This window comes from Microtus pennsylvanicus, chromosome X, assembly GCF_037038515.1.
Source record: "Microtus pennsylvanicus isolate mMicPen1 chromosome X, mMicPen1.hap1, whole genome shotgun sequence".
In the NCBI taxonomy this organism is placed as follows: Eukaryota; Metazoa; Chordata; class Mammalia; order Rodentia; family Cricetidae; genus Microtus; species Microtus pennsylvanicus.
Window position 1 is genome coordinate 126,988,622 of NC_134601.1, and position 27,775 is coordinate 127,016,396.

General features: G+C 43.5%; 2 protein-coding genes across 12 annotated transcripts in view; one reads left to right on the top strand and one right to left on the bottom strand.

The window, feature by feature from the left end:
* Positions 1-265, bottom strand: part of LOC142840608 (protein FAM156A/FAM156B-like) — a 50,556-nt gene extending 50,291 nt beyond the window's left edge. For 2 of the 7 annotated variants that reach the window (XM_075957124.1, XM_075957103.1), the window contains exon 1: positions 20-141. The gene's annotated coding sequence lies outside the window, so the exon portion shown is untranslated. Of the gene's footprint in view, positions 1-19 lie in introns of all 7 variants that reach the window. The other 5 variants (XM_075957105.1, XM_075957115.1, XM_075957116.1 and 2 more) reach the window with 5 other exon arrangements.
* On the top strand, positions 196-27,335 carry Gpr173 (G protein-coupled receptor 173). 5 transcript variants are annotated; one of them, XM_075957098.1, is made up of 7 exons: positions 196-663; positions 1,385-1,474; positions 1,625-1,773; positions 4,162-4,223; positions 9,193-9,305; positions 11,408-11,467; positions 23,303-27,335. In XM_075957098.1, the coding sequence occupies exon 7, from the start codon at positions 23,399-23,401 to the stop codon at positions 24,518-24,520; it is 1,122 nt and encodes a 373-aa protein (XP_075813213.1). In that variant the 5' UTR covers positions 196-663; positions 1,385-1,474; positions 1,625-1,773; positions 4,162-4,223; positions 9,193-9,305; positions 11,408-11,467; positions 23,303-23,398; the 3' UTR covers positions 24,521-27,335. The 5 variants fall into 5 exon arrangements, with proteins under 5 accessions (XP_075813213.1, XP_075813212.1, XP_075813215.1 ...); XM_075957097.1 differs by lacking the exon at positions 11,408-11,467; XM_075957100.1 differs by lacking the exons at positions 9,193-9,305; positions 11,408-11,467.
* Positions 27,336-27,775: the final 440 nt, after the last annotated feature.

The following is a 27,775-nucleotide window of genomic DNA, read 5'->3' on the forward strand; positions in this document are numbered from 1 at the left end:
ATCCCCTCCCCAACACCACCTCTGCTGCTGCCTCTGGCTGTGGACTTGCACCTCTTCTCCATCCTCACCCGGCCGGGAGAGTGGGGTTAGCCTGGATGAGAGTGTGCCCCTAACCTGGGGCCCTCCCAGGCCATGGCTCGTGTGCTCCCAGGGAGGAGTCCAGGACCCTGAGCCTCTGCTAGAAGCTTGGCAGAGGCCCCGCTGGGACCGTGTCTTCTGAGGACAAAAGGCTGCGGCCAGCAGGCAGACTGGGTGGGGGGTGGGGGGGAACCGGCAGGCAGGCAGGCAGACCAGTAGCAGAGCTAGCTCTGGCCCCCTCCCAGACTGGTGGTGGCATAAAGATGGGGGTGGGAGTCTGTAGCGGGAGAAGCACCTACCAGGACCCCCATCTGCCCACTACTTGGGCACCCCAAAGCTGTGTGCTGCCCACCTGGTGTTCCCCAGCATCTCCAGCTCTACCAAGTGCACCCCTCTGGCACCTGCTTCCCCTGCTGCCAGCGATTTAGACCAACCAGGCTGTATCCACGGCAACAGAAGCAGGAGTGTCACTGGCTGCCAGATCACTGAGGGTCCCACAATGTGGCCTGGACTGTGGTTTATCCTGCTTGAGATCAAGTGAGTTCCCTTCCTGAATTCCAAGACGGTCCTGCTAAGAGAACCCAGGTAAGTAGTCTGTATCCTTCCGTGAAGGAGCCGGGGAGGAGGGTAGCTGGGACTTCTCTTCTGTTCCCCCACATATTTCAGTCTCTATCACTGTCATGCTTTCTGTCTGTTAGTCTCTCTGCTTCATCACTGACTATGACAACACTCAAGCCCCAGGAGTGCTGATCTTTCCCCATCTTCCTTAATCCGTCCCGTAAGAAAGGGAACCACCACCTGTTTCCCCACCCCCAACCCCTAACAGGGTCTGTTTCTATCCGCGTGGTCACATTTAGACACAAGACAATTCCTTGTGTGCTAGCTGTGGAAGGGGTACCTGGGTGCCCAGTGAGTCTTGTTCTCACAATGCCTGCAGCTTCCTTTCCTCCCTCCTTCACCCTTCTCCAGGTTCCTTGGCTTGCAGAATTGTGTGTGAGCTCGCTCTTTCTTTCTTTTCTTTCTTTCTTTCTTTCTTTCTTTCTTTCTTTCTTTCTTTCTTTCTTTCCTTCCTTCCTTCCTTCTTTCTTTCTTTCCTTCCTTCTTTCTTTCCTCCCTTCTTTCTTTCTTTCTTTCTTTCGCTCTATCTCTCTCTCTCTCTCCCTCTCTCTCTCTCTGTGTGTGTGTGTGTGTCTGTGTAAGAGAGATAGAGACAGAGACCCTAGTCAGCAAGCAGGTGGGTAGCTATGGCAAGAAAGCCGCTTCTAGAGCAGACCAGCCCTCATTCCTTCCTTTATTCTTTTCCCAGTTTCTACCCACAGGTAATATACTTTTGCTCACTCACCCTGGAAGATGTGTCCCAGCTAGTGGGAGGAAGCTGCTATAGGAATAGAGGAAGGTAAGGTGGGGGTAGGGAGCACATTCAGACCATGGGCTCTGAGAGAGCTTGAACATGTCCCCATGACAATACACAGGGACAGGAACAGCATAATGGTTCCCACACTATGGGCCCTGGCTTCTATCACATGGCTCTCTGTTTCTGTTTCAGATTCCCATAATGTGTTTGGGACCTCCAGATCAATGACACAGTAGCCAGAGGTCCCTGTAGCTGGAAGTGCAGGAAAACCTGGTATATGGAGAACATGGATTCTACTAGGGACACATCTCCTAACTACTAAGCTCACAACTTTAGTGGAGGCATGTCACTTGTTGAACCTTGTTTTTCCCATTTGTCAAAGAGACTGGTAACCCTTTCTTTGTGAGTGTGTGCGGGGATTAAATAAATTGATGCATGCAAATAATTAAACGTGTGCATAGGATGGCACCAAGCAGTGTCAGCAAAGCTCAGGGTCAATATTATTGCTGGTTGTTCGTGATTAGTGTTGCTATTGATTAGGGAAAGGATTAGCACCTTTTCTCCAGGGGCTCAGCAGAGCTCTAGAGAAGGCAGCAGGTGGAAAGATGGAGGGAAATAGAATGGCATTATTGCTGTTACTTCTCATTTGTCAGGAATGATGGGTAGTGTAGGCAGTCATTCTCATCCTACTTGGGGTTCTTCCCCTCCTGCATTTGTCCCTGTTTATGTACACACACTTACACATACACAACACACACACACACACACCAGACTGTGAGCCAGCAGAGGCCTGGCTTACAGCCTGCAGCATTCCTGGCCCTAGTATGTGTCCCTCTGTTGAGGGAAAATTAGCAAGAGTTTGGCTTATGGTCAGTGGCTGGCAGGGACGGGAGACAAGGCTGAAGCTTTTGAGATTATAGCTTTGAGTAGAGCTGGGGTGTGGTCCATGCAGTAGCCAAACCTGCAGTGGAGTTTGTCCATCTAGACCCTGGGCTGGGGAGATTGGAGTTTCTCAGCTAGTTGCTAGATAGGGAGATGTGGTAGAATATCAAGGGGATGGAGATCAGCAGAGGAGCCAAGAGCGGAGAGACTGAAGACAGATTTCTGCTGAGGGCCAGGAAGGGCCAGGACCTTTAGACATGAGTAGACTTTCCTGAAGAAGCATTTGATGTGGAAGGGAGAGAATCTAGCCTGTTGCCCAGGGGCATCTGGACCTAAAACTAAGAATATACATGAAAAGAAGTGTATAGTCCGTGTCTCATCACTGCACTGTAGGTGTATAGGAGTGTGGTGTGTGTGTGTGTGTGTGTGTGTGTGTGAGAGAGAGAGAGAGAGAGAGAGAGAGAGAGAGAGAGAGAGAGAGAGAGAGGGAGGGAGGAACGGAGGGAGGGAGGGACAGAGGGACAAAGAGAGAACAGACTATGTGATGGCATATGGGATTGTGTGGGTATCTGGATAGCTTTGTGTCTTTCCTGGAGGGTATGGTTTTGCATATCTGGTAAGCAAATGGTCATGTTTGATTTTGACCCAAATATTGAATATTGGTGTGTTTCTCTGAGCCTATATTAGGCCTGTTGAATGTTTGTTTATGTGTGTGTGTGGTATCAATTTGTCTTTGAACACACATTATCTGATCATATGTATGAGTAAATGAAAGCCTACTTGGATCTCATTGTGAATAGTCCTGTTTTCCCACATGTGCCTTTCAATGTGGGTTCATCTAAATATGTGTGAGCATAAAGACATACATGTGTCCCATGCATGTAGGAGAGGATGTGTGCTTATATGTGTTGTGGGTGTGGCTGCCGTATATTTGTATGAATAGGCTTATGTATGAAAGTCTGTATAAATTCATTCATAGCATTTTTCATCATGTCTGTGTCTGTATGTGCATGTTTGAATGCCCACTGTCTCTCAACAGACCTGTGTGTTCATATCTATTTAAAGAAATGTAAGTATAAATAGGCACACTGAGATAAGGGAAGAGTGGATGAATGAAAAATATTTTATGTGTGCACACTGGACTACATATTTAAATATGACTGTGGAGTTTTACACTGCTCACAAGGTTGTATGCATAGGTGAATAGGTTCATTTGTATAATGTCTAATTTGGTGTAAGTGTATATCTGATTATGGTATGCATGAGTAGCCACATTTCATAATACTTGGGTGCATGTGTCTTACTATGTTTTTATTTGGATTTTTATTTTTGAGTGTGACTGTATATTTGAATATGCTTTGAATGATTGTGCATATATATGCTATTATTTGTTAATACCTAACTATGCATACATTCACATGAATATATCTGTACATAGGCATGTGTGATCAAACACAATTAAGTGTATATCTTTGAATAGGCCTGTGTGTGTGCCTGTCTGAATACACAAATGTGTGAAGTACCAGTTTGCACAGTTCTGGTTTGAATTTGTATGTTTGTATTTATCTTTGTTTGGTCTAAAGCATATGTTATAGAATGATGCATATAAATCTCTGTGCATGCCATTCTTGGTTCACAAGCACATTTGTGTATGTATGTGTGTCTGTGCATCCATTTAGATACCTTTGCATGTATGTATGTGATAAGTTGACCAAACCTTATGCAGATCAACAGGTGTATGTGCAAGAATACATGAGAGTACTTCTATATGTGCATGTATTGAAATATGCTTTTGTATTCTATTCCAATGTACATATAAGTTACTCTTCTTTCATTTATTTATGTAGCTTCTCAGAAGGGTGTATGGACATAATGGTGTATATATTCCTGACTGTGATCGCGTGCTTTTGTGAGTATATCTATTTCTATAGTTCATTGTATACATATAAAAATGAATTAATGTATGTACAAGTCTATAAACATACGAATATGCTGTGTGTGTACATGGTCAGTTATGCATACAAGTCTATGTGTTATAATACCTGCATATGTATACATAATCTCATTTACAAGCATTGACACATCTGGGTATAGATATGTGTGAGCACACCTATACATATATGTCTGTATGTATGCATGCATGCAAATATACTTCTGTGATTATGTTTGAGTGTATACGTATACATGTTTGGGAGCCCCCCTTCTGTGCCCCCATTTCCTTATTATCTCTTCAGATATGATCCATATATTTTTACATATCTCTGTAGATATGTAAAAGTATGTCCGTGTACTTGTGTTTGGGAGTGAATGCACGTCATTCATGAGTAAATCATGTGAATATAGTACATTTAAAAGAATAAATGGATGTACTTGGGACTAAGTCCAATGGAAATGTGCCTGTGGGGGGGGGGTAAATAAAGGTATTTGTGCCTCTGCCTGTCTGATATGCGATTTGGCCTTGGCCTTGTGCAGACTGACCTCTATGCCAACCTTCTACCCAAACCCACCCACCTTTCATCTCGCTCACACCACACGAGTGCGCTTACTTTCTGCACAGCATTCTGCGCGTGCTCGCTAACGAGCACTGGGGGACATGCTAAAACATTGAAACATAAAAATCTCCCTTCCCATCCCACCACTGCCAAAGGCATAGGGCAGAATGGCATCATAATAGTGCCTAGGGTTAGTTAGAGCTTTGGTTGGAGTGTGTGTGTGTGTGTGTGTGTGTGTGTGTGTGTATGTGAGAGAGAGAGAGAGAGAGAGAGAGAGAGAGAGAGAGAGAGAGAGAGAGAGAGAGAGAGAGAGAGAGAAGAGAGACAGACAAATAATGTGAGAGAGTCTGAATGTGCAGCATCTGGACATTTCGCATACAGCAGCAAATTATGGCACCAGGCAGAAATCTAGATGTTAAGAAATATGTTTAGGAGAAAGTATATCTTAGGAAAGTAGTAGGTATTGGGGGCATGAGTGTGTAGAGTATGTATATGTAAGGAATTATATGTGTTTCTGGTTAGGGTGTGCATGTGAGATAATTGTGTATATTAGGGAGGGAAGGACTTTTTGAAACACAAAGATACACACACACATCCCACCCAAATATTTTCAACTGTCACACAAACAATCTGCGTATACCTCTACACAAACCTACTATCCAAATCCACCCATGCTTTTATCTCCTCCACACCATATGGATGTACCCGACCCACACTCTGCACAGTACTTCCCACACAGATGTGCCTTAAACACTTTCTTCATACACTCAATCCAGTTTTCATCAGTAGACTCAGTGAGCATGTGTATTGGGATGGCACATGTTTATGAGATGTGGATGTATCCTGATGGTATATGAGAAAAAGTGTATGGATACATTCAGGCTGTTCGTGAGACAATATGTGGGTGCATTTGGAAAAGGATTTGAATGTAGATGTGTTTGAACAGTGAGCAGGTCAAAGTGTGAATATACTTAGGTGGCAAAGTGTGTGTGAGAGAGACAGAGAGAGAGGAAACGGATAACGTGAGAAAGCATGAATGTACACATCTGGACAAAATTTGTGTTTGAATGTGAGTTCTCTAAATTAGGTTAGTATCTGGGTGATATATGAATGTATGTGTCTCTGTGTGCATATATTTGGCTTGAGAAATTGTGAATATATCTAGGTGGGGTGTGTCTAAGTGCAGTGTCTTTTGGAGGGTACGTATGTCACCTTGGGTATATTCTGGGATTGTGTGCATTTGAAAGAGATTGTAGGTAAACCTAAGATAGGTATGAGGACTCCAAGTTGGGGTGGGGTTAAGTTATGTATGCTGAGTTAGAGATTGTATAAGTGTGGCATTAATTGGCTAGAGTGATTGTAAGGGTAAGCATATTTGAGGTGATTATATATGAGAATGGATGTATGGAAATTGAATGTGTGTGAAAGTGTGGGTGTATTGGTGTTGGGTATATGTGTGACAGTGGGTGTTTCTAAGCAGTGTGTGTGAGAAGGAAAATGAATGTGTGTATATCTGGGTTTGGGGCTTGTGAGAATGTGGGTATATCTGACTAGGATATGTGCAGTTCTCTGGGTGGATGGGGAAGAGAGAATCTAAGTGGTATGTGTGAGAGAAAGAAAATATTTGTTTGTGTGAAGAGTGAATCTAGCATGTGTGAAGGTATATCTGGATAGTGTGTGCTTGCATGTATTTCAGTTGGAAAGATAACTAACATGGATTTATGTGGCTGTTTTATGGGGGCTGTATTAGATGTTTGGTATATCCAATAGTGTAGTTATTTATGAGCAAAGTTTGTAATTGTGATCACACAAGAATATATTTTCTAGGACATATATATCTCTGGTAAAATGTCTGTAATGTGAACTTGTCTATAACTCGGTATGAATGACCATTTGTACCTAAGTTTATTAGTAAATGGGAACTAACTTGTGTGTGCAAGTGCTATATGGTTTTATAATATATATGCATATACATTATATTATAAAATTTATGTTTGGGGTAAATATATTTCTTTGTTTTCTTATTTTTTAATAATTTACTTAATTTTATTTTATGTACATTGGTATGAGGGTGTCAGATCGCTTGGAACTGGAGTTACATGAGCTGCTATGTGGGTGTTGGGAATTGAACCCAGGTCCTCTGGAAGAGCAGCCAGTGTTCTTAACTGGCTGAGCCATCTCTCCAGCCCCTGGGGTGAATATATTTCTAATTGTGAATTGGGTCTGCAAGGTCTCTAGAGACAGCCTTTCGGCTAGTGTTTATTAGATGTGTAGTTGGGGGGAAATCACATAACCTCAACAAAGCCCCAGTCTCCAGTCTATAAAATGGAAGAAATAAAACTCCCTATCATGTAATGTTAGGATAGGCAAAGTTAATACACTAGGAGTGCTTGTAACAGTGCCTAACATGTAATTAGCCCTCTCGTGAGGAACTGCTTATTAAAAGTAACTACAGTATATTACCTGTCTGTATCACCTGTGTATATACCTATTACAATTATCCCTGTCCTGGTGGCTAACGGTTTGCATTCATCTACAAGTGCAAAGAAGATTTTCATGTGCATATTTGCCTCATATGTGCCCACATGTATGTCCAAGAAAATGAGCCTGGCCTCTTCTTATGTAAGAGTATGTTTATACATGAAAATTAGTTTATAAAGTATCTCAGTGTTCATATAGAAACACAAACTGGTAAGGAAAAATGTGCGCAAGGCCAAGTGGAAGGGCATTCAGCTTTTTGTGTATATTTGCTCATATACTCTGGGTGTATGAGTGCACACATCCCATATGTGTGATAATGCAGTATCTGTGAGAATGCAGGTATATCGACATGCGTGAACATGAATGAATCCGTGTACACATGTGCCAGTGTATTTTTATCTAATTAGGGAATTAGGTTTCTAGTTACCAGTATGTACATGCGTGGGGGAGAGGGTCTCTGTTCCATCTGTAGAATTCAGAAGGCTGCTGTACGTGATGAGTGCAGTGGAAGCATTTATGTGGTATGGGTTTGTGTCTATATGGCCATCTATTAGAATGTGTGCATCTGTGTTGTTCAGTGAGGGTGGAATGTGTATGCGTGAATGGATGTGTGGGCATCTGAAGATTTGTGTTTGTATGTTTCTAAGCCTCAGTGGTTATGTAGGTTGAGGATGCGTGAGTCTGAAATATTTCATCTGCTTGATTGCTTCTCTGTGCAGCTGTGAAGACTGAGTAATATGCCTGCAAGTATGTCTATGCCATCTATATGTAAGTGACTGTGTGCCAGGGCATATTTGTGAATGTGGCTTTTTAGAAAATAGTAGGTTTGGGGTCAGTGAGATGGCTCAGTGGGGAAAAAGGTGCCTGCCACCAAGGCAGACACCCGGAGTTCAACACCTGGGACCCACATGGTAGACAGAGAGAACTAACGCCATACGCTGCTCTCATACTCCTGTTTGTGTGCATGAAGCACAGGGGAAGCACATAAATAAATATTCTTTAAAAATAAAACGTAATAGCTTCAGTGTCTCAGTAAGAGCTGGTGGTGTGAGGCAGAGAAAGTCTAGATCTATAGGACATGAGCAAAACTTGACCCCTGTCTAATGTCAGTTTTTATGCCTGCACATGCAAGACTGTGTCTCAGTGTAAATCCATGAAATTCAGTTTGTGTATATGTGCATCTCCAAGTTCCCTTTGATGTACCTTTTTTGGCTTTTTTTGAGACAGGATTTCTCTGTGTAACAGCTTTAGCTGTTCTGGAACCTGCTTTGTAGATCAGGCTGGCCTTGAACTCACAGAGATCCTTTTGTCTCTGCCTCCCGAGTGCTGGGATTAAAGGTGCGTGCCACCGCATCTGTCTTCCAAGTGCCCTTTGAATGGTGAGTGTGTCTCTGCCTTTGCCTATGCTGTCTGTGCATTGTATATCCTTGAGTGATTCGCTGCTAAGTGGGTACCAGATCACATCTCTACTTTCCTCGAGAGAGAGACTAATTGTATTTATCAGTCGATTTAACTCTGAGTATGAGATCAGACTTGAATGTCCTGTGCCCATATGTATATATTTATCAGTGTGTGTTAGTGTTTACATGCAATGTGATTAGATGTGAGTGGTTTAGGGCATACACACAACTCACCATCCAGAGTAAGTAAAATCTGTACGGCACATTAGAGTAAGCTATGTAGCAGTATAGGAGCTTGATGAAAAGAAATTCCTTACTTTTTCTTCATATTATACAATTATAAGGAAAAATTGCTAAGTTTTAGGGGATTTATTAAATATTGAATGTATGCAGCTTTCAAATAAAATCTTTTTGCAGATTAGTTCATGGTATACAGGAGTGCATAACATCTCTCCTCCCTCCTTCCCTCCCTCCCTTTCTTTCTCTCTTTCTTTTTCTGCAACAGGATCTTGCTGGCCTAGAGCTCACTGTGTAGCCTGGGCTTGCGTTAAACTTGCAGCTTCCTCGCAGAGCATGGTGGCACACAGCTTTAATCCAGCACTTGGGATGCAGAAGCAGGTAGGTCTCTGTACATTTGAGTTCTGCCTGGTCTACATCATAAGTTTCAGGACAGCCAGAGCCACGTCGCGAGACCCTGTCTCAAAAAACAAACAAACAATTGTTTCTTCCTCCCAAATGTTGTGTTTACAGGCATGCAATGTGCCCAGCTCTCAGTATTTAAAAAAAAAACAAAAACAACAACAACAACTTTGAGGCAGTATCTCACTACTTAGCCTTGGCCAGCCTAGAACTAACTATGTTGACCAGGCTAGCTTTAAAAATCATAAAGATCCATTTGTCTCTGCCTCCTGAGTGCTGGGGTCAAAGTACTCAGCTGAGAGTATAACTTTTTTTATTCACTAATGGGAGTCCACAGTGGTCAGCATCTGTGGCCACTCTTTTTGAACCTTTGGTCACTACTACCATGGCTTGTTTTATTGTTTCATTCATTTTTTGCTCATTTTTTAATCTGGACTTGCTAAATCTGCTGGTGCTACATCAGGCAATTGTATGTTTTTGTGAAAGCTCCAAACAACAACAACTACTTGAATGTCTGGAACACAGCTCTATGAATCTGTAGGTCAACAAAGCCTTCTAGAAAAAAAGCCACTTGCCATGCCAGCACAAAGACCTGAGTTCAGCTATCCAGAGCCCCCTTGAAGCCAGACACAGCAGTGTGCATACTGAATCCCAGTGTACCTCCACGAGGTAGGGAGTGGAGACAGGAGAACTTTACAGAAGTTTTAGGGATAGCTAGCACTGCACAGACAGCAACGAACAATAAAGACCTTGTCTCAAAGTGGAAAAAAAGGAAGCAAGATTGACCCATAAGATCGTCCTCTAACCACCACACACATGTACCCCTACACACACCATGCACACACATATATGCATAAAATTCTTGTAACAAGTGTTCGTGAATTGTGAATCTAACATAATTTTCAGTATTTCAAAATTATGAAGAAACTTTTCTTCTAAGTCCACATAAACTTGGCTCTATACATGTTCTGTCGTTCGGATTGCAACACCGAGTAGACATAACTCCAGGAGCCATACTTAATCACCGTTTTCCTTCTTTGAAATTTTACTTTGACCCTGTAAGCCATGTCAGTGCTGTCTACCTTGATATGCAGTATTTTGAGTGTTTGCAGTGCAGTGCAGTGCCGGGTATGTAGCTTAGCTGGAATGGTGCTCACTTATCCTGCATAAAGTCCTGAGTTCAATCCCCAACAGCCTATAAACCAGGTGTAGTAGTACACGCCTGTAATCCCAGTACTGGCGAAGTAGGGATGGGGAGGTTCAGAAGTTCAAGGTTATCCTTAGTTACTTAGAGTTCAAGACCAAGCTGGGCTACACAACACCCTGTTACACAAAGGAAAAAAGAAACCAGATAGCTATTGTTTTCTATGGAATCCTAGTCTCGTGTGTTCAAAGAGGAACATGCTGAAGCCTGTAAGTATTAAATCTGCAAAGCAAGAAACACACACAAAAAAGTAACTGGGTGCTTCTTTTAACTCCTCCTACCTTCTAAAAATTAACATTTGACAAGGGTGGCGCACACATGCCACTAAGCACATATGGAAGTCACAGGACAACGTGCAGGAGTACATTCTCTCCACCATGTGGCTCTCAGGAGTCAAACTCGGGCCTTCAGGCTTGAGACCGAGTGCCTTTGCCTTCTGAACTATCTTACCACCCCTCATATTGTTTACAAAATTTCTACACACTTAGATTTAAAACAGAAAAACATGTATGATTTCAATTCTTCACACAAAACTAAAAGATCCATGGAAACAGTCTTGGACTTAGTTAAACTCATCACTTAGTTCATCATTTCCTGTGGAAATCAGACTTACAAAGTTTTACGAGTGAGTCTGGTATCATCGCATCAGCAGCATCTAGTCTGGTCTACAAATCGAGCTCCAGGTCAGTCAAGGCTACATAATGGGACCCTGTCTCTTAACAAAACAAAATAAGAGTAGTACCGATCCATAGATCTATACAATTTCCATAATACTTCAAACTATTCTTGGATAAATTTGCATATATTAGTCTTAGTTTATTTTTGTACTAATGGCATTTCTCTTCAGGGTCTCTGACTACTACTATCGACCTAACAGGGACAGACACATCCAGAAATCAATATATAGTGAAACTCCTTTCAGTTCAACAGTTTTTAGGTTAGTGCCATCTCTGACCTGTCACCAGTGTGTCTCCTAACAGCAATAACTGAAACTGTCCCTTGGCCTATTTCCTTTAGCTCATCCATCCCAAACACATTGTGGACAATTTCTCTGCAGAATGCTAGCATGTAAAATTTTGCTTGGCTTTTCTTGTTAACCTTGCAACGCTGTCACTAGCTGACTGAGCTCTGTATAAGAATAGTCTAATCATCTCATAAAAAATCTTGGTTTCTTTTCTTTTTTGTTGTTATTGTTGTTTTTGCTTGTTTGCTTGTTTTAAAGACAGGGCTTCTCTGTGTAACAGCTCTGTCTATCCTGGGACAGGCTAACTTCTATCTCAAAGCTTTGCCTGCCTTTGCCTCCCAATTGCTGAGTTTAAAGGCATGCACCACCATATCCAGCTTTGGTTTCTTCATTTGTACTCCCAAGTACTTTAAAAAATTTATTTAAAATTTATTTTACATGTATAAGTGTTTTGCCTGTGTGTGTGTATGAGTACTTTGTGTATACCTGGTGCCCACAAAGGTAATAGAGTGTCAGATCTTCTGGAACCACAGTGTAGATGCTGAGTACCAAACCCAGGTCCTCTCCAAGAGCAACAAGTGGTCTTAATGTCTGAGCCAGCTCTCCAGCCCTTTGCTTTCTTTTTTTAAAACTCGCAGAGTCTACTTAGTGCTTCCAATATGAACCATCTCTCCAGCCCCAAGTGCTTTTTAAAAAAATCTGAATCTGGAGCTGGAGAGATGACTCGGAGGTTAAGAGCACTGGCTGCTCTTCCAGAGGACCCAGGTTCAATTCCCAGTATCCACAAAGCAGCTCAGACCTGTCTGTAACTCCAGTTCCAGGGCTTCTGACACCCCCATATACATGCAGACAAAACATCAATGATCATAAAATTAAAAAATAAATTTAAATGTTTTTAATCTGAATCTGGCTGGGCAGTGGTGGCACATACCTATAATCCCAGCACCCAGGAGACAGAGGCAGGTGAATCTCTGAGTTGAAGGTCAGCTAGGTCTACAGAGTGAGTTGCAGGACAGCTGGGACTAATTTAAAAAAAAATGAATCTTAACTCACGTGGGGGCACATGCTTGTAATCCTAGTATTCAGGAGTCAGGAGGATTATTAGGAGTTTAAGGTCACCTGCACCTGAGGCTGTGTAGTGACTATGGTGACTACCAGCCCATCCATGGATACCCAGACCTGGTTTAAAAAAAATCCAAATTAACATCTCTCTCTACTCGTCCCTCTTTACTTCCCCTTTCTCTTTCTCTCTCCTCCCCGCTTCTCCTTCCCTCCTTTCCTATCTCCCTCACCAACCCTCAAGGCCTCCTACATGTCAAGCCAGCACTCTACCTACCTTTAAGCGGCATGCCCAGCCCTTATATCTTTTTATTGAAGGGGACAGCAGATCTCTGTGGCTTCTGAAACTGAATTTTCATTACATTTTTAGAAAGGAATACTGAGACAAAAATCATAAAAATCCTAGGCTGATCTTTGATGCGTCAATTCAGTTAAACCATTATCTTAGTTTGCTTTCTATTGCTGTGAGAAGGACCATGACCAAAAGCAACTTGGGGAGGAGAGGGTTTGTTTCCGTTTAGATCTTACAGTCCGTGATGAAGGAAAGCCAGGACAGAAACATGCAGGCAGAAACTGAAGCAGAGCCATGGAGGGGTGCTGCTTACTGGCTTGCTCCTCCTAGTTTTGCTTTCTTATACAACCCAAAACTACCAGCCCAGGGAGGACACTGCCCACGTCAATCATTAATCAAGAAAATGTCCCAACAGACTTTCTTTCCAGCTAATCTTTGGAGGCATTTTCTCTGTTGAGGTTCCCTCTTCCCAGAAGTCCCTAGCTGTGTCAAGCTGACAAAGAAACTAACCAACACAACCAACATCCGGCTTCACTGATTCATCAACAAATAGTTTTACCTAAAACTATGAGGCCATAAACATAAAATACCATCAAGAATCAGATTTGCCTAATTCCTAATAGGAGATACCAATAGTGAGTAAGACGATAAATAGAATAGGAAATAATTTAAAAAACTGTTGTGTTATGATGTTTACAAAGGGACCCTCATCTTTTCAAAACAGATAGCAAAATGTCTATGGGTGACATAGAATAATAAATATGGTTTACAAACCTGAAGGCTAAGAGAAGTGGATAGGATATGGGCAGAAGAAGCCTGGCTTCTGAGTTCATAATTGGTATATCTGGACATTGAATCCACCAAGGTTCATTGCGATGTTCCTGCTTGCAGCTTTAGGTTTAAGGTAACTATAATAAAGAGTTCTTTTTATAAAGAAATAACAATCAAGGGAATTAACTAAATGATTATATTCTATTTAAGAATACCAAAGAAATACATAATCAAAAATCTGAAGTGCTAGCCGGGCGGTGGTGGTGCACGCCTTTAATCCCAGCACTCGGGAGGCAGAGGCAGGAGGATCTCTGTGAGTTCGAGACCAGCCTGGTCTACAAGAGCTAGTTCCAGGACAGGAACCAAAAGCTACGGAGAAACCCTGTCTCGAAAAACCAAAAAAAAAAAAAATCTGAAGTGCTCCAGAATCTGAAAAAAAATTTACTGCTAACATGACATCACAAGGAATAAGTTTCCCATCTTGTGATAGGTCACAGACAAAATGTAGATGCACTAAGATATTGCATAAAATTACCTTCATGCTGTGTGTAAGGTATATACAAAACACAAATGCATGTTTACATTTAGGTCTCATCCCCAAGATCATCATCTGCATCTATGCAAATATTCCAGGATCTGAAAAAGTCCAGCATCTGATACTCACAAGCATTTTTGGATAAGAGATAAGCCAACTGTAGTCCATAACAATACTCATATAGCACTCCTGCCTATCCTCTTCCCTTTCCTCCCTCCCCTCTCCCTCCTGTGAGCCTATGGATGCTAAGCAAGTGCACTACCACTGAGCCACACCCCAGGCCCCAACTTTCTCCTTTTGTCAGTGAGGAAAAATAAGAACAAGAGTAAATTAAAAGAAAACAAACACCACACATGTAGATATCGGCCAAACCAAAAACCTCATGATAAATAAGCGGGAGGTAACCATCAAACTCTCTGGAATGTTTTGATAAGAAGCATCTAAAACACAGTGTACTTCTTGCCACAGCCTCCTGCACCTGTTCTTACTTGAGTTTCCTGGTGTGGCAAGCACCTACGAGCCGGGCGGCTCTGCTCAGGTTTCCACATATACCTGCAGGAGTTAGCTCATTTGTGCACACGAGTAGATAACTGCTGTTGGCTATGTATATCAGGTAATGCATGTGAGAGCAAATTGGTATGCTTACACACATTTGCCCAGGTGCAAGTGTCTCTTTACACTCCAGTGTCTGCACATGCAAGCGCGTTTTTGTCTCTGTATTTGATTGCGCTTGCACGTTGCTGAAATGTGTGAGAGAGAGTGACGCTCGCTATTCTTTTGGGAGCATGTTAGAGCTATTACACTTTTATTTATCAGAGAAAGCTTATCAGTTAATGAAGAGGGGCATATGTGTGCCAGGATGCACTGTATTGTTGAGTGTAGCTAGTCTATGTGAGGGGAGGCAAGTTGGTTCCGTTGCGGTAGAGTATACTCATATATACAAACAACTTTTTGCTTGCCTGCAAATACACTTGTAGGTATCTCGGGGCTTATATCTGTATACATACCTGGGGAGCACATTTCAAGGGTTTGTGAATTTGATGATGTGAGTGATATTTAATCTGAATGTTAGTTTTGGAGCAGTGATTGTATACGTGATGCTATAGATATGCTGTTGTGAGATTTTTAATATGTGGGAGTATTTGAACAGTCAGATATATCAGCTCAGTGAGTATACGGGAGTCAAGGTCTAAAATGACAGTAGGTTTGCTTTGTGTGTTTACTCATCGATTGTTTGAGTGTGTGTGTGAGTGTGTGTGTGTGTATGTGTGTACTAGGAGCACCTAAGGGGAGGCAGGATTGTGATATGTGTGAGACAGTGTGTCAGTGTGTCTGCATTGATGACCAATTCTCAGCCCTCGCTTAGTGTGCCTTTTATGTAACAAGTTTGTTACATAAAATTTGTCCTTTACTATCTGAAAATGGAGTTTTTCGATAATATAATATTTCTGCACATGTCATTTCAAAGGAAGTCCATACTGTACTTACACAATATACATATTATATTAACTATAATACAAATAAGAATGATTTATAATAATTTTATTTGGATATGTAAGTGCGTAGGTGTGGCACACTTCAGGAGATTAAAGAAAATAATTGGAGACTTGTAAGTGCTTGTAATAAGTAAATGTAGTTTAGAAGACAAATCAGGTTCACAAAGTACAGGAAAATGGCAGGCAGAGGCTTCATACTGAGATTTTACAAACTAGTGAAGTGCACCAAAAAGCAAAATATAGTCTCCTCTTGATCACATGACAGCCATATTCCTGGATAATTCAGGATATGCTAAAACTAGGAGAAAGAAAATCTCATTTATCTTAATAAAAGAGAATATAGGCTCAGCTAATTATAAGCTCAAAATTCTAGGAGTTACAGGACAATGTGTTAGTAATGTCAGACTACTCCACATCTGGCTAAGTGATTAATGCTCTCTCTCTCTTTCTCTCTCTCCCTTTCTCCACCCCTGAATATTAAGATATCTTACATTAATATTAGGGCAAAAATTACGGCATCTTTGCACTAACATGAAGTCACCTACACCCCTTCCCATCCAGCCCCTCCCCCATTCCTGTAGATTTCCAAAATGTCCCCTAGGGGGCAGTAATGCCTTTGAAAAGGACAAAGCCCTGTACTAAGACCAGGTAGACCGGGTACCAGAACTACTTCCATCTGTGCATGCACATTGTGACCGTGTGTGTGTGTGTGTGTGTGTGTGTGTGTGTGTGTGTGTGTGTGTGTGTGTGTGTGTGTTTCAAACGCCTGTGAGTATGTAGGTCTGTGCACAAGGGTGTCCAGGCACAGGCATGTGTGCTCTGTGCACACACACTTACCTTTTGCCTCCACTGGGCCTCAGTTATGGCTGCTAGGCTGTGCTTAGGAGCACCTGACCTCATTTATGCAATCTCTTCAAGCTTTCTCAGCAACACCGGGGCTTTGCTTGTTACTGTATTGGCTGTTTGTTTGTTTTAAGGGAGTTGGTTTTAACGTTTGCTTTTACTGAGCCCCTGAGCTACACTTCAGTACACATCTTACTAATATTTTCCCTCCCTACGTGTTGTCTCTGTGGCTACCTGTTTCTCCCGGCCCTCTTGTCTCTCCCTAGTCTTCTAGATCAGCCGGGGTTCCCTAGATTTTTTTCTACTTATGACCCCTTTCCACCTAAGAAATTTTTTATGCAACCCCGGTATATAGTTCTATAAAATAAGTATACAAATCAAACATTTACTTTTTTTTTCAGGTTAAATGAAATTTATTAAGATTTTTCTGTTTTCTTTTTAGTTTAGTTTGTTTGTTTGTTTGTTTTGTTTGTTGGTTTTTTTTTTTTTTTTGGATTTTCGAGACAGGGTTTCTCCGTAGCTTTTGGTTCCTGTTCTGGAACTAGCTCTTGTAGACCAGGCTGGTCACGAACTCACAGAGATCTGCCTGCCTCTGCCTCCCGAGTGCTGGGATTAAAGGCGTGCGCCACCATCGCCCGGCTGTTTGTTTGTTTTTTTTTAATTTATTTATTTATTAAGGATTTCTGCCTCCTCCCCACCACCGCCTCCCATTTCCCTCCCCCTCCCCCGAACAAGTCCCCCTCCCTCATCAGCTCGAAGAGCAATCAGGGTTCCCTGACCTGTGGGAAGCCCAAGGACCGCCCACCTCCTTCCAGGTCTAGTAAGGTGAGCATCCAAACTGCCTAGGCTCCCCCAAAGCCAGTACGTGCAGTAGGATCAAAAACCCACTGCGATTGTTCTTGAGTTCTCAGTAGTCCTCATTGTCCGCTATGTTCAGCTAGCCCTGTTTTATCCCATGCTTTTTCAGACCCAGGCCAGCTGGCCTTGGTGAGTTCCCGATAGAACATCCCCATTGTCTCAGTGTGTGGGTGCGCCCCTCTTGGTCCTGAGTTCCTTGCTCGTGCTCCGTCTCCTTCTGCTCCTGATTTGGACCTTGAGATTTCAGTCCGGTGCTCCAATGTGGGTCTCTGTCTCTGTCTCCTTTCATCACCTGCTGAAGGTTAATATTCAGGAGGATGCCTATATGTTTGTCTTCGGATCCACCTTCTTATTTAGCTTCTCTAGGAACGTGAATTATAAGCTCAATGTCCTTTATTTATGGCTAGAAACCAAATATGAGTGAGTACATCCCATGTTCCTCTTTTTGAGTCTGGGTTACCTCACTCAGGATAGTGTTTTCTATTTCCATCCATTTGCATGCAAAATTCAAGAAGTCATTGTTTTTTACTGCTGAGTAATACTCTAATATGTATATATTCCATACTTTCTTCATCCATTCTTCCATTGAAGGGCATCTAGGTTGTTTCCAGGTTCTGGCTATTACAAACAATGCTGCTATGAGCATAGCTGAGCATATACTTTTGTTGTATGGTAGGGCATATCTTGTGTATATTCCCAAGAGTGGTATTGCTGGGTCCAGGGGTAGGTTGATCCCGAATTTCCTGAGAAACCGCCACACTGCTTTCCAAAGTGGTTGCACAAGTTTGCATTCCCACCAGCAATGGATGAGTGTACCCCTTTCTCCACAACCTCTCCAGCAAAGGCTATCATTGGTGTTTTTGATTTTAGCCATTCTGACAGGTGTAAGATGGTATCTTAAAGTTGTCTTGATTTGCATTTTCCTGATCGCTAAGAAAGTTGAGCATGACCTTAAGTGTCTTTTGGCCATTTGAACTTCTTCTGTTGAGAATTCTCTGTTCAGCTCAGTGCCCCATTTTATAATTGGGTTGATTAGCCTTTTACGGTCTAGTTTCTTGATTTCTTTATATATTTTGGAGATCAGATCTTTGTCAGTTGCAGGGTTGGTGAAAATCTTCTCCCAGTAAGTGGGTTGCCTTTCTGTCTTAGTGACAGTGTCTTTTGCTTTACAGAAGCTTCTCAGTCTCAGGAGGGCCCATTTATTCAATGAGGCCCTTAATGTCTGTGCTGCTGGGGTTATAAAACATTTACTATTAATTAACAAATTTATCTGAAACAATTCTAGGGCATACATACAATTTTACTGTTCATTAAAGACAAAGGTAAATTTGCATACTGAGATAGATGTGCTTTTTTTACACACACACAAAAATAAATCTTTTCTGAATGTTTGATACTGCAACATATAAGGCATCTTCAATGTTTTTAAGAGCTGACTGGTATTTTGATTTTATAACTGTCAATACTGAGAACCCCGCTTCATGTAACATACAATACAAAATGGTGAAAGTATGGCTAGAGACATTTCAAAAATTGTTGGAAATTCTGTCCTATTTCCAAGCCAAAATTCATCTAATGATTTTTTAGGACACTCAAGTCAGCAACTCAAGGCAATTTTTTTCATTTTTAATTTTTTTAACTTGGGGGGGGGGTGAGTCAGGATCTATGTAACTCTAGCTGCCCTGGAACTTTCTACATGGACCAGGCTAGCCTCGAACTCACAGAGAACCACCTGAAATGGCAACATTTTTAAAGCAAACATTCTAATACAATGCAATGTAATGGCATGCTAATTTAATACTTATATGACAGGAGGGAAGTACTAAAGTTTTTATTTTCTGTACTTAAACCATTAGGTTTACAAAAGAAAAAATATATGTACAACAGAAACCTTGCATTTCACAGCATATGGCCATCTCGAGTCTGAGCTAGGGTATTTCAGAGAGCATTTGTTGTCGTTGGGTTGTATGGTGGCATGTGCAGTGCAAAGTGCGCGTGTCATTGCTCAGAACCACGGCTTCGGTAATATTGTGCGTATGATGCAACCTGAGCAACTGCTGCCAGAAACATGTGCGAGTCGTCATACCTTGATTCTAAATTAATTTTGGGTCATTACACTCCCAGAAATTTTGTAAACTTCCTCGAAACCCTCACATTCAGCTATGCAGGCCCATGGGGAGTTACAACCCATAGTTTAACGAGCTGTGTTCTAGATGTGTCCTCCCCCCCTTTGGCTATCCTTAACTGCCTGTTCTGTCTCCTCCTTGATCATTCACTGTTTCCCTGTGTTAGCTATATGTCTCTTTTAAAAATAATTGACTTATTTTTATTTCATGTGCATTCATGTTTTGTCTGTGGGGGGTATCAGATCCCGTGAAACTGGCATTGCAGGTAGTTGTGAGCTGCCATGGGGGTGCTGGGAATTGAAGGGGGCTCCTCTGGAAGAGCCGCCAGTGCTCATAACCACTGAGCCCTCTCTCCAGCCCCTCTATATGCCTCTTTAAGTCACTCTTTCTCCCCTCTCTTTCTCCATTTCTATCTCTTCCCCTGTCCTTGTTTCTGGCTTTCTGGCTTTCCTTCTGTGTCACCATCTTCCTGTCACAAATATGTCTCTTTTTCTCTGTCATCCCCTGTGTATCTGACTCTTACACTTTTTCCGTCTCTATGCCTAATCTTTACCCTCTGACTCCCCTTAAGGCAATGGTGTGTGCGCGTGTGAGTGTGTGTGTGTGTGTGTGTGTGTGTGTGTGCCTTTGAACATACACGGCGGAGGGCTGTTTGCGTTCTGGGAAGGATAGAAGACATCAGACCTTGAGGAACTGAAGGAGACCAGATGCTCTGCATTTCTCTCCAACCCCTACCCTAGCTCCCTCTCATTTCAGTAGGCCATTGGCTATGAGACTTCTTAGTGCTGTCAAAAAAATGACTGCTTTTAGGTGACTGTTTTGACCTAGAAAACAACACAAACGGGACAACTTCACTAGGAAGGAGTTGGTAATCCTGAACCTCTCCTGCTTCCGCTTCTTCTTTTTTTTTATAATTATTTATTTATTATGTATACAATAGTCTGTGTGTATGCCTGAAGGCCAGAAGAGGGCACCAGACCTCAATACAGATGGTTGTGAGCCACCATGTGGCTGCTGGGAATTGAACTCAGGACCTCTGGAAGAGCAGGCAATGCTCTTAACCACTGAGCCATCTCTCCAGCCCCTCTACTTCTTTTTTTTTAATGGAGGCTTTTTAAATTCCCTTTTTTTAAAGATTTATTTATTATTCATACAACATTCTGGCTCCATGTGTGCCTGCACGCCAGAAGAGAGTGCCAGATCTCATTACAGATGGTTGTGAGCCACCATGTGGTTGCTGGGAACTGAACTCAGGACCTCCGGACTAGCAGCCAGTGCTCTTAACCTCTGAGCCGTCTCTCCAACCTCCCTGCTTCCGCTTCATATGAGTCAGCCCAGCTGCCCTCCCTCTGGGAAATGCTGTCATTTTGTCATGACCCCACATGACAATGCACACACAGGCACTCTCCAACTCCCCAGGCTGTGCTTTCAGCAAATCCAGTGTGAAAAATTCCACGGAGCCCTTGGTATCTTTTCCCCAGGAACCTACTGTGTGCTGTGTGCACACTACTGATCTTTTAGAGGAGAGGGAGCCTACCCTGCCCTTATAGGGCTTCTGTTCTGATAGGATGAGACAGGTCATAATCTAAATTTCAAGAGTAAATGATAGAGATAAAAGAGAGAGATTCCGGCGAAAACAGAGAGGGGCTTGGGGATGCTATGACCACTTACTTGGATTACTACTGAAGTCTCACTAATCACCCTACTCTTTTTTTTTCAATTTTATTATTAATGTATACGGTGTTCTGGCATGTATGCCTGCACAGCAGAAGAGGGCACCAGATTTCATCATAGATGGTTGTGAACCGTTATGTGGTTGCTGGCAATTGAACCCAAGACCTCTGGAAGAGCAGCTAGTGCTCTTAACCTCTGAACCTTCTCTCCAGCCCAATCACCCTACTCTTTCCCACCTTCATGGAACATGCCCTGTTCTCACAGCAACAAGTAGAATCACATTCACCCCTGAACGTGAATCACATCTTACCTCTGTTCAAAACCCTCCCAAGCAATTCTGAATCAAAGACCTCACTATGGCCTCTATGATATGTCCTAGCTGATGCTCTAAGTTCACCTCCCAATGCTTGCCCTGTGCTCAGTATCCCCTCACCATGGCTCCCGTGCTCCTTCTCAGTGTGCCACAAGTAGCTCCATCTCAGAGCCTTTGTTCTGGCTGTTCTTTCTGCCTAGAGTTCTCCACTCCGAAACAGTCACAGGGCTTACATCCTCGCCTGTTTGCTTAGATGCCTCCTCCATGAAGCCCTCCCCATCCTGCTCATCAAAAACTGCAATACGCCCCTCACCTCTGACACTTTAAATCCTCCTCCCCTACTCCATGATTAGATTTTAGATTATTGTCATCATTTGCTATACTAACTTCACCCGTCTCATCTTATTACCTAATTTGTCAATTACACAAAACTAGGAATCTTTATCCCTTTCTTTCTTTCTTTCTTTCTTTCTTTCTTTCTTTCTTTGTTGTTTATTTGTTTTCTGAGACAGGGTTTCTCTGTGTAGCCCTGGCTGCCCTGGAACTAGCTTTGTAGACCAGGCTGACCTCGAACTCACAGAGATCTACCTGCCTCTGCCTCCCAAGTACTAGAGTAGGAATTTTATCTGTCTGATTCACAACTGCATCCTTGGTGCCTAAAACCGTGAATGACCCAAGGTAAAGAAATATTTTTTTCAATGAGCCAACACAAAAAGCATACTTACATTTGTGTAGTCATATACAATCCTACATTCACACAAAACAAAAACCAGAGGCTTTCTCATAATCCACAGCCCTACATTTGGTCTTCTGTGACTTCATCTCCCACTATTGTGTCTCCAAAATACACCATTTACTATCAGTCTTCTCACCTCTCACGCTCGGAGACGTGCTGCGCACATTCCTGACCACAAATAAAGATATTTTGCTGGGCACCGTGGCATAGAGCTGTAATCCTGCCACATGGGAGTCTGAGGCAGGATGATCCCAAGTTCAAGGCCTGCCTGGGCTGGGGAAAATGTTCATAGCCAGCCTGGTCAACGTCACAAGACCCTATTACAAAATTAAAAGTTTGAATAGTAACTTTTTTAAAGGGTGTAGGGATATAGCTCATTGGCAGACCTCTTGTCTACCAGGCCTGAGGCTGTAAATTCAATCTCCAAACAGTACAGTGAGAAGAAAAGCCAGAGAGAAGAAAAAACAAAGTACGAGGTGGAGGGGGTGGAAGAGAGCAAAAGGTGGGAAGAAATCTAATGAGTGGCTGGCTGTCAATAGTTTAACAAAATAAAACATGAAAAACAACAGAAATGAATAAGTATATTACAATTAGGATTAGTACTGTGTGCAACTTTTAGTTGAGGGGTGTGTGTGTGTGTGTGTGTGTGTGTGTGTGTGTGTGTGTGTGCGTTCACCTATGTGTACTGGTTTATGGGTAGCAGTAAAAAAAATCAATGCTTGAATACAGCTTTATGGCTTGTAAAAGGAAAGGAGAGCTGGAAAATATCCGCAGCCCTGCAGACCCACCAGTGGAGAAAGAAAGAGGTGCCTGAGGACATTAGGAGACAAAGCACTTATGCCCAGCAAGGAGGGGTAGGAGCAGGAATATCTGGGGAGTTGGCGGGAAGGGCTCATAGACACACTAATCTGCCCTCTCTGTCTCTTTTTCACCTGTTTCTCCAACCCCCCCATTCCATTCCTTCCATTTCTGTGTTGTTTTCTATCCATTTATATTCTTGCCTCCATTTTTTTAACCTCATTATTTACCTCTCTTGTCTCCTCATTTTTCTGTCTTCTACCTCCATCTCTCTGTCTCTATCTCCCTCCACTGTCCTCATTTGCAGGTGTAGCTCAGCAAGACAACTGATGGAGTCCCCCAGGGCACATCAAATACCGGACTGGCCGACCCCCTAGGGTTGGGGTAGCCCTTGCCCCTCAGTATGGCCAACACCACCGGAGAGCCTGAGGAGGTGAGCGGCGCACTGTCCCTGCCATCGGCATCGGCTTACGTGAAGCTGGTGCTGCTGGGACTGATCATGTGTGTAAGCCTGGCAGGCAATGCCATCTTGTCCCTGCTGGTGCTCAAGGAGCGTGCCTTGCACAAGGCTCCTTACTACTTTCTGCTGGACCTGTGCCTAGCTGATGGCATACGCTCTGCCATCTGCTTCCCCTTTGTACTGGCTTCTGTGCGCCATGGCTCCTCATGGACCTTCAGTGCACTCAGTTGTAAGATTGTGGCCTTCATGGCTGTGCTCTTTTGCTTCCATGCGGCCTTCATGCTGTTCTGCATCAGCGTCACCCGCTACATGGCCATCGCCCACCACCGCTTCTATGCCAAGCGCATGACACTCTGGACATGCGCAGCTGTCATCTGCATGGCCTGGACCTTGTCTGTGGCCATGGCTTTCCCACCTGTCTTTGATGTGGGCACCTACAAGTTTATCCGAGAGGAAGACCAGTGCATCTTTGAGCATCGCTACTTCAAAGCAAATGACACACTGGGCTTTATGCTTATGTTGGCTGTGCTCATGGCAGCCACACATGCTGTCTATGGCAAGCTGCTACTCTTCGAGTACCGTCACCGCAAGATGAAGCCAGTGCAGATGGTGCCAGCCATCAGCCAAAACTGGACATTCCATGGCCCTGGGGCTACCGGCCAGGCTGCTGCCAACTGGATCGCTGGCTTTGGCCGTGGGCCCATGCCACCAACTCTGCTGGGTATCCGGCAGAATGGGCATGCAGCTAGCCGGCGGCTACTGGGCATGGACGAGGTCAAGGGTGAAAAGCAGTTGGGCCGAATGTTCTACGCGATTACACTGCTCTTCCTGCTCCTCTGGTCGCCATACATCGTGGCCTGCTACTGGCGAGTGTTTGTGAAAGCCTGCGCTGTGCCCCACCGCTACCTGGCCACTGCTGTTTGGATGAGCTTCGCCCAGGCTGCCGTCAACCCAATCGTCTGCTTCCTGCTTAACAAGGACCTCAAGAAGTGCCTGAGGACTCATGCCCCTTGCTGGGGCACAGGGGGTGCCCCAGCTCCCAGGGAACCCTACTGTGTCATGTGAAGCAAGCCAGTAGGTGATAGGCAGGGGGAAAGTTGTGATCACCATACTGGGGCCAACAGCAGGGGAAGAGTGGGACCCACACAGAAGCCTTCTTTTTTAAGCTTCAGCCCAGGCTCTCAAACCATCCATAACTGAGGCATTTTGCAAACACCTCCCTAGGGGTGGAAACTGGGTGAGGAATTGGGAAAGAGGCATTTCTAGTTTTGTGGGGCTTGTCCCGCAGCCTCCTCCACTTCTACAATCTCTTTCCCATGCCTCCCTGCCTCCTTATCCTTCTCCCTTCTCCTCTTTCTAAAGTAACGGTTCAGTAAAAGAAACAAACTGAAAATGCAGGGTTTTTAATAACAACAGCTGAGGAAACAAGCTTTCTTGCTTAAAAGTCACCCCCCCCCTTTTGACATTGTCAAGAAATGGAAGTTTTCTCCTGTAAAATAGATTTCCAGAGATCTTATTGCCCCCCGGGTTCCCATTCACCCTCCCCTTCTGAGTCCCTTAGCAAGACTTGGATGTTTAGGAAATACTGATTTAAGGCTTCACACAAGAGGGACCAAATGGGGTCCTGCCCTCCTGGGGAGCAAGGACGTTTAAATTGCTACGTTGTGTGCAATGTTGTTTTTGGCTTAACCTTGATCCCAAGCCTGGTCTCCTTATCCCTCCCTATCGTGTCCAGACTTTGCTGGTGTTTCTGGAGGCTCTGTTTGAGAAGCCAAGAGCATACAAAGAAGGGCCTCCATGATGTGCCCAGACTAGATGAAGAGTCAAATGGTAGATGAGCTCCTCAACCAAAATCCAAAGTTAGCTACACTCTCTCAAGCTTTCTCTTGGATCCCCACCCTTTCTTCCTAGGACTATGCATTCTGCTTGTCCCCACCAGGGATGATGTGGATACATGCCGGCGGGGAAGTCACCCATGGAAGTAGAGGGAGATAGTTGAACTCCCCAGAGTGGCTGGACTCCAGAGCCTGGGGTCAGAGCTAAATTCAACCCCACAATTGTTTCTTGGGCTCACACTATTCTTCTGGAAACAAAACTTCTTTGGGAGCCTTGGTAACCAATAGTGATACAAACTTCAAGGTACCCAGGAATTGGGTCCAATCCTGCCTGACCTCTTTTTGTCCCTTCTAGGTCTCCCAGGCCTTGAGCCCCTTCCTTAGCTGTCCTTCCGTGCCACAAACATCCTTCCCTGTAGTTTTTCCTCCCTCCACCCTTACCTATACCCAAAGTGGAGCAAACTGTACCCAATTCCACAGGTGGAAGGTCCCAAGCCTCTTTTCCACAGACAGAGACCACCCTGGACTTAGTGACTTCAAGGCCAGTTCCGTAGACTGGTGAGCCAAGCTGGAACTCTGCCTAAGTTTGGGGCTGTGATCTCCTCATCCCCTTTCTTTCCTTAGAAACTCCTATCCTAAACTCCAACCCTACCCCCAAGATAGCCCGTGAACTGAGGAAGCTTTGATCCAAAAGCAATGAAGGAGGTGCTCTAGACAGAAAAGATATTGGTGACCCTGGCTGTGGAGAGGCCCTGGAAAAGCAGGCCAGAGTAGCTGAGAGGCTGGAAATGTGTTGTGGGTGGGGCTGTACTCTCAGTGATGATGACAGGAATGCCTTTCTGAGGGCAGGGGTGGAAAGAGCAAGGTGGGAGGGCACATAGGGTAGATTCAGGAGGCTTTTCCTCCATATCCTTTTTCTAACTGCCTGGCTTCATCATTGGATTTTGTAAATGGAAAAACTGAAATGAACAATGTTATATTGGATGTTTTCTCTTTCTCTCTCTCTCCCTCTCTTTCCCTCCCTTCTCCCCCCCCCTCTCTCGTGTGTGTATGTGTCTGTGTCTGTGTGTCCTATCTGTGTATGATCACGTGTGGGGAGGTATGATTAAGTGAGACAGTGTGTGTCTGTGTGACTTTGTGTGAATAGGAAACCCTGAGGAAAACTTGCCTGCTACACATATATAAGCAAATACCTATATGTGAGGAAATAGAGTACACACACGTGTACACACATACACACAGAGAGACACAGGAAGAGAGGAGACACAGGAAGGAGAGGAGACAAAACTTAGTATGTGCCTGCAGCAGGAAATAGAGTGCTTAGGAGATGAACCTGAAAAGTTTTATGTATGTATGTGTCAAGAGGGTCAACTCCCATCTCATAAGATTGTCTTCCCTTGGCCCAGCTTCTGAGCACCAGGTGAGGAGAGAATAGTTTAGAACCTCATCTCTTCCGAATGTCTGGAGATTCAGCCCCCACCCCAAAATTCAAATAAGGTATTTCTGAAATTGGACCACCATGGAAATAGGAACTGGGAATGGGGGTGTCAAACATGGAGGTAATGAGGTTAAGAGATGGTCCCCTGCAATGTAATGGCTTTTAGAGGAACTGCTCCATCTGAACTGGGAGTTCTTCTTAAGGTTCCACTGTATCCAGCTGGGACTTTGTTCAGCTTTGACTAAATTCAAAAGGAAGGATGACATGGAGAAAAAGCCCAAGTCTGGGGGTCTACCCAGCTGGCCTACTCCCTAGGCGCTCAGTTCATTTACTATTTATTTATTTATTCCTTCAGTTGCACAGAATTGAGCTGACCATATTCCTCAATTCTCGGCGCACTATATCATCATCGGTCCATGCAAGGTCCTTTTATTATTGTTTGTCCCCTTCATCACCCATCCCCGATCCCATCTTTCCCCACACAGGCACCACTCTTCTGTGCTTAACGTGTGTCCTTCCAAACCACCGTTCATGCGTTTATTTACTTAGGTGTATCTGTGGAAAATATATGGTATTGATGTTTTAATTTACATAAACAGTATTGTACTATAAATCTTGTTCTGTTTCTTTTTTCACTCAACATTCTGTTTTGGAGAGATCCAGCCATGTTGCTATACATAGATCAAATTCATTCTAGTAGTCCATCTAAAACATATTTCACATTTTATCCATTCTCCTGGTAATGGATTCCTAGGTTCCTTCCCTCTGCTACCACAGCAAGGCTGCAATGGGCAATTATCTCCTCTCCTCAGGAATGCCTAACTTAAAGGAAAACAACCTCAGAGAGGGGCAGTGATTTGGCTAGCGTCACAGTGGTCGATAGAACCAAAGCCAAAACTCCACCATCATGCCTCCTCAAAGACCAGCTATCTCTGGTCATAAATAAAATAAAATAAAACCTTAGGGTATGATTAATAGCATCATTCACTTAGGAAAGGCTGGGAGGAGAAATACTGCGTAGACAAAGAGTTTTAAAGTTCTAGAAAA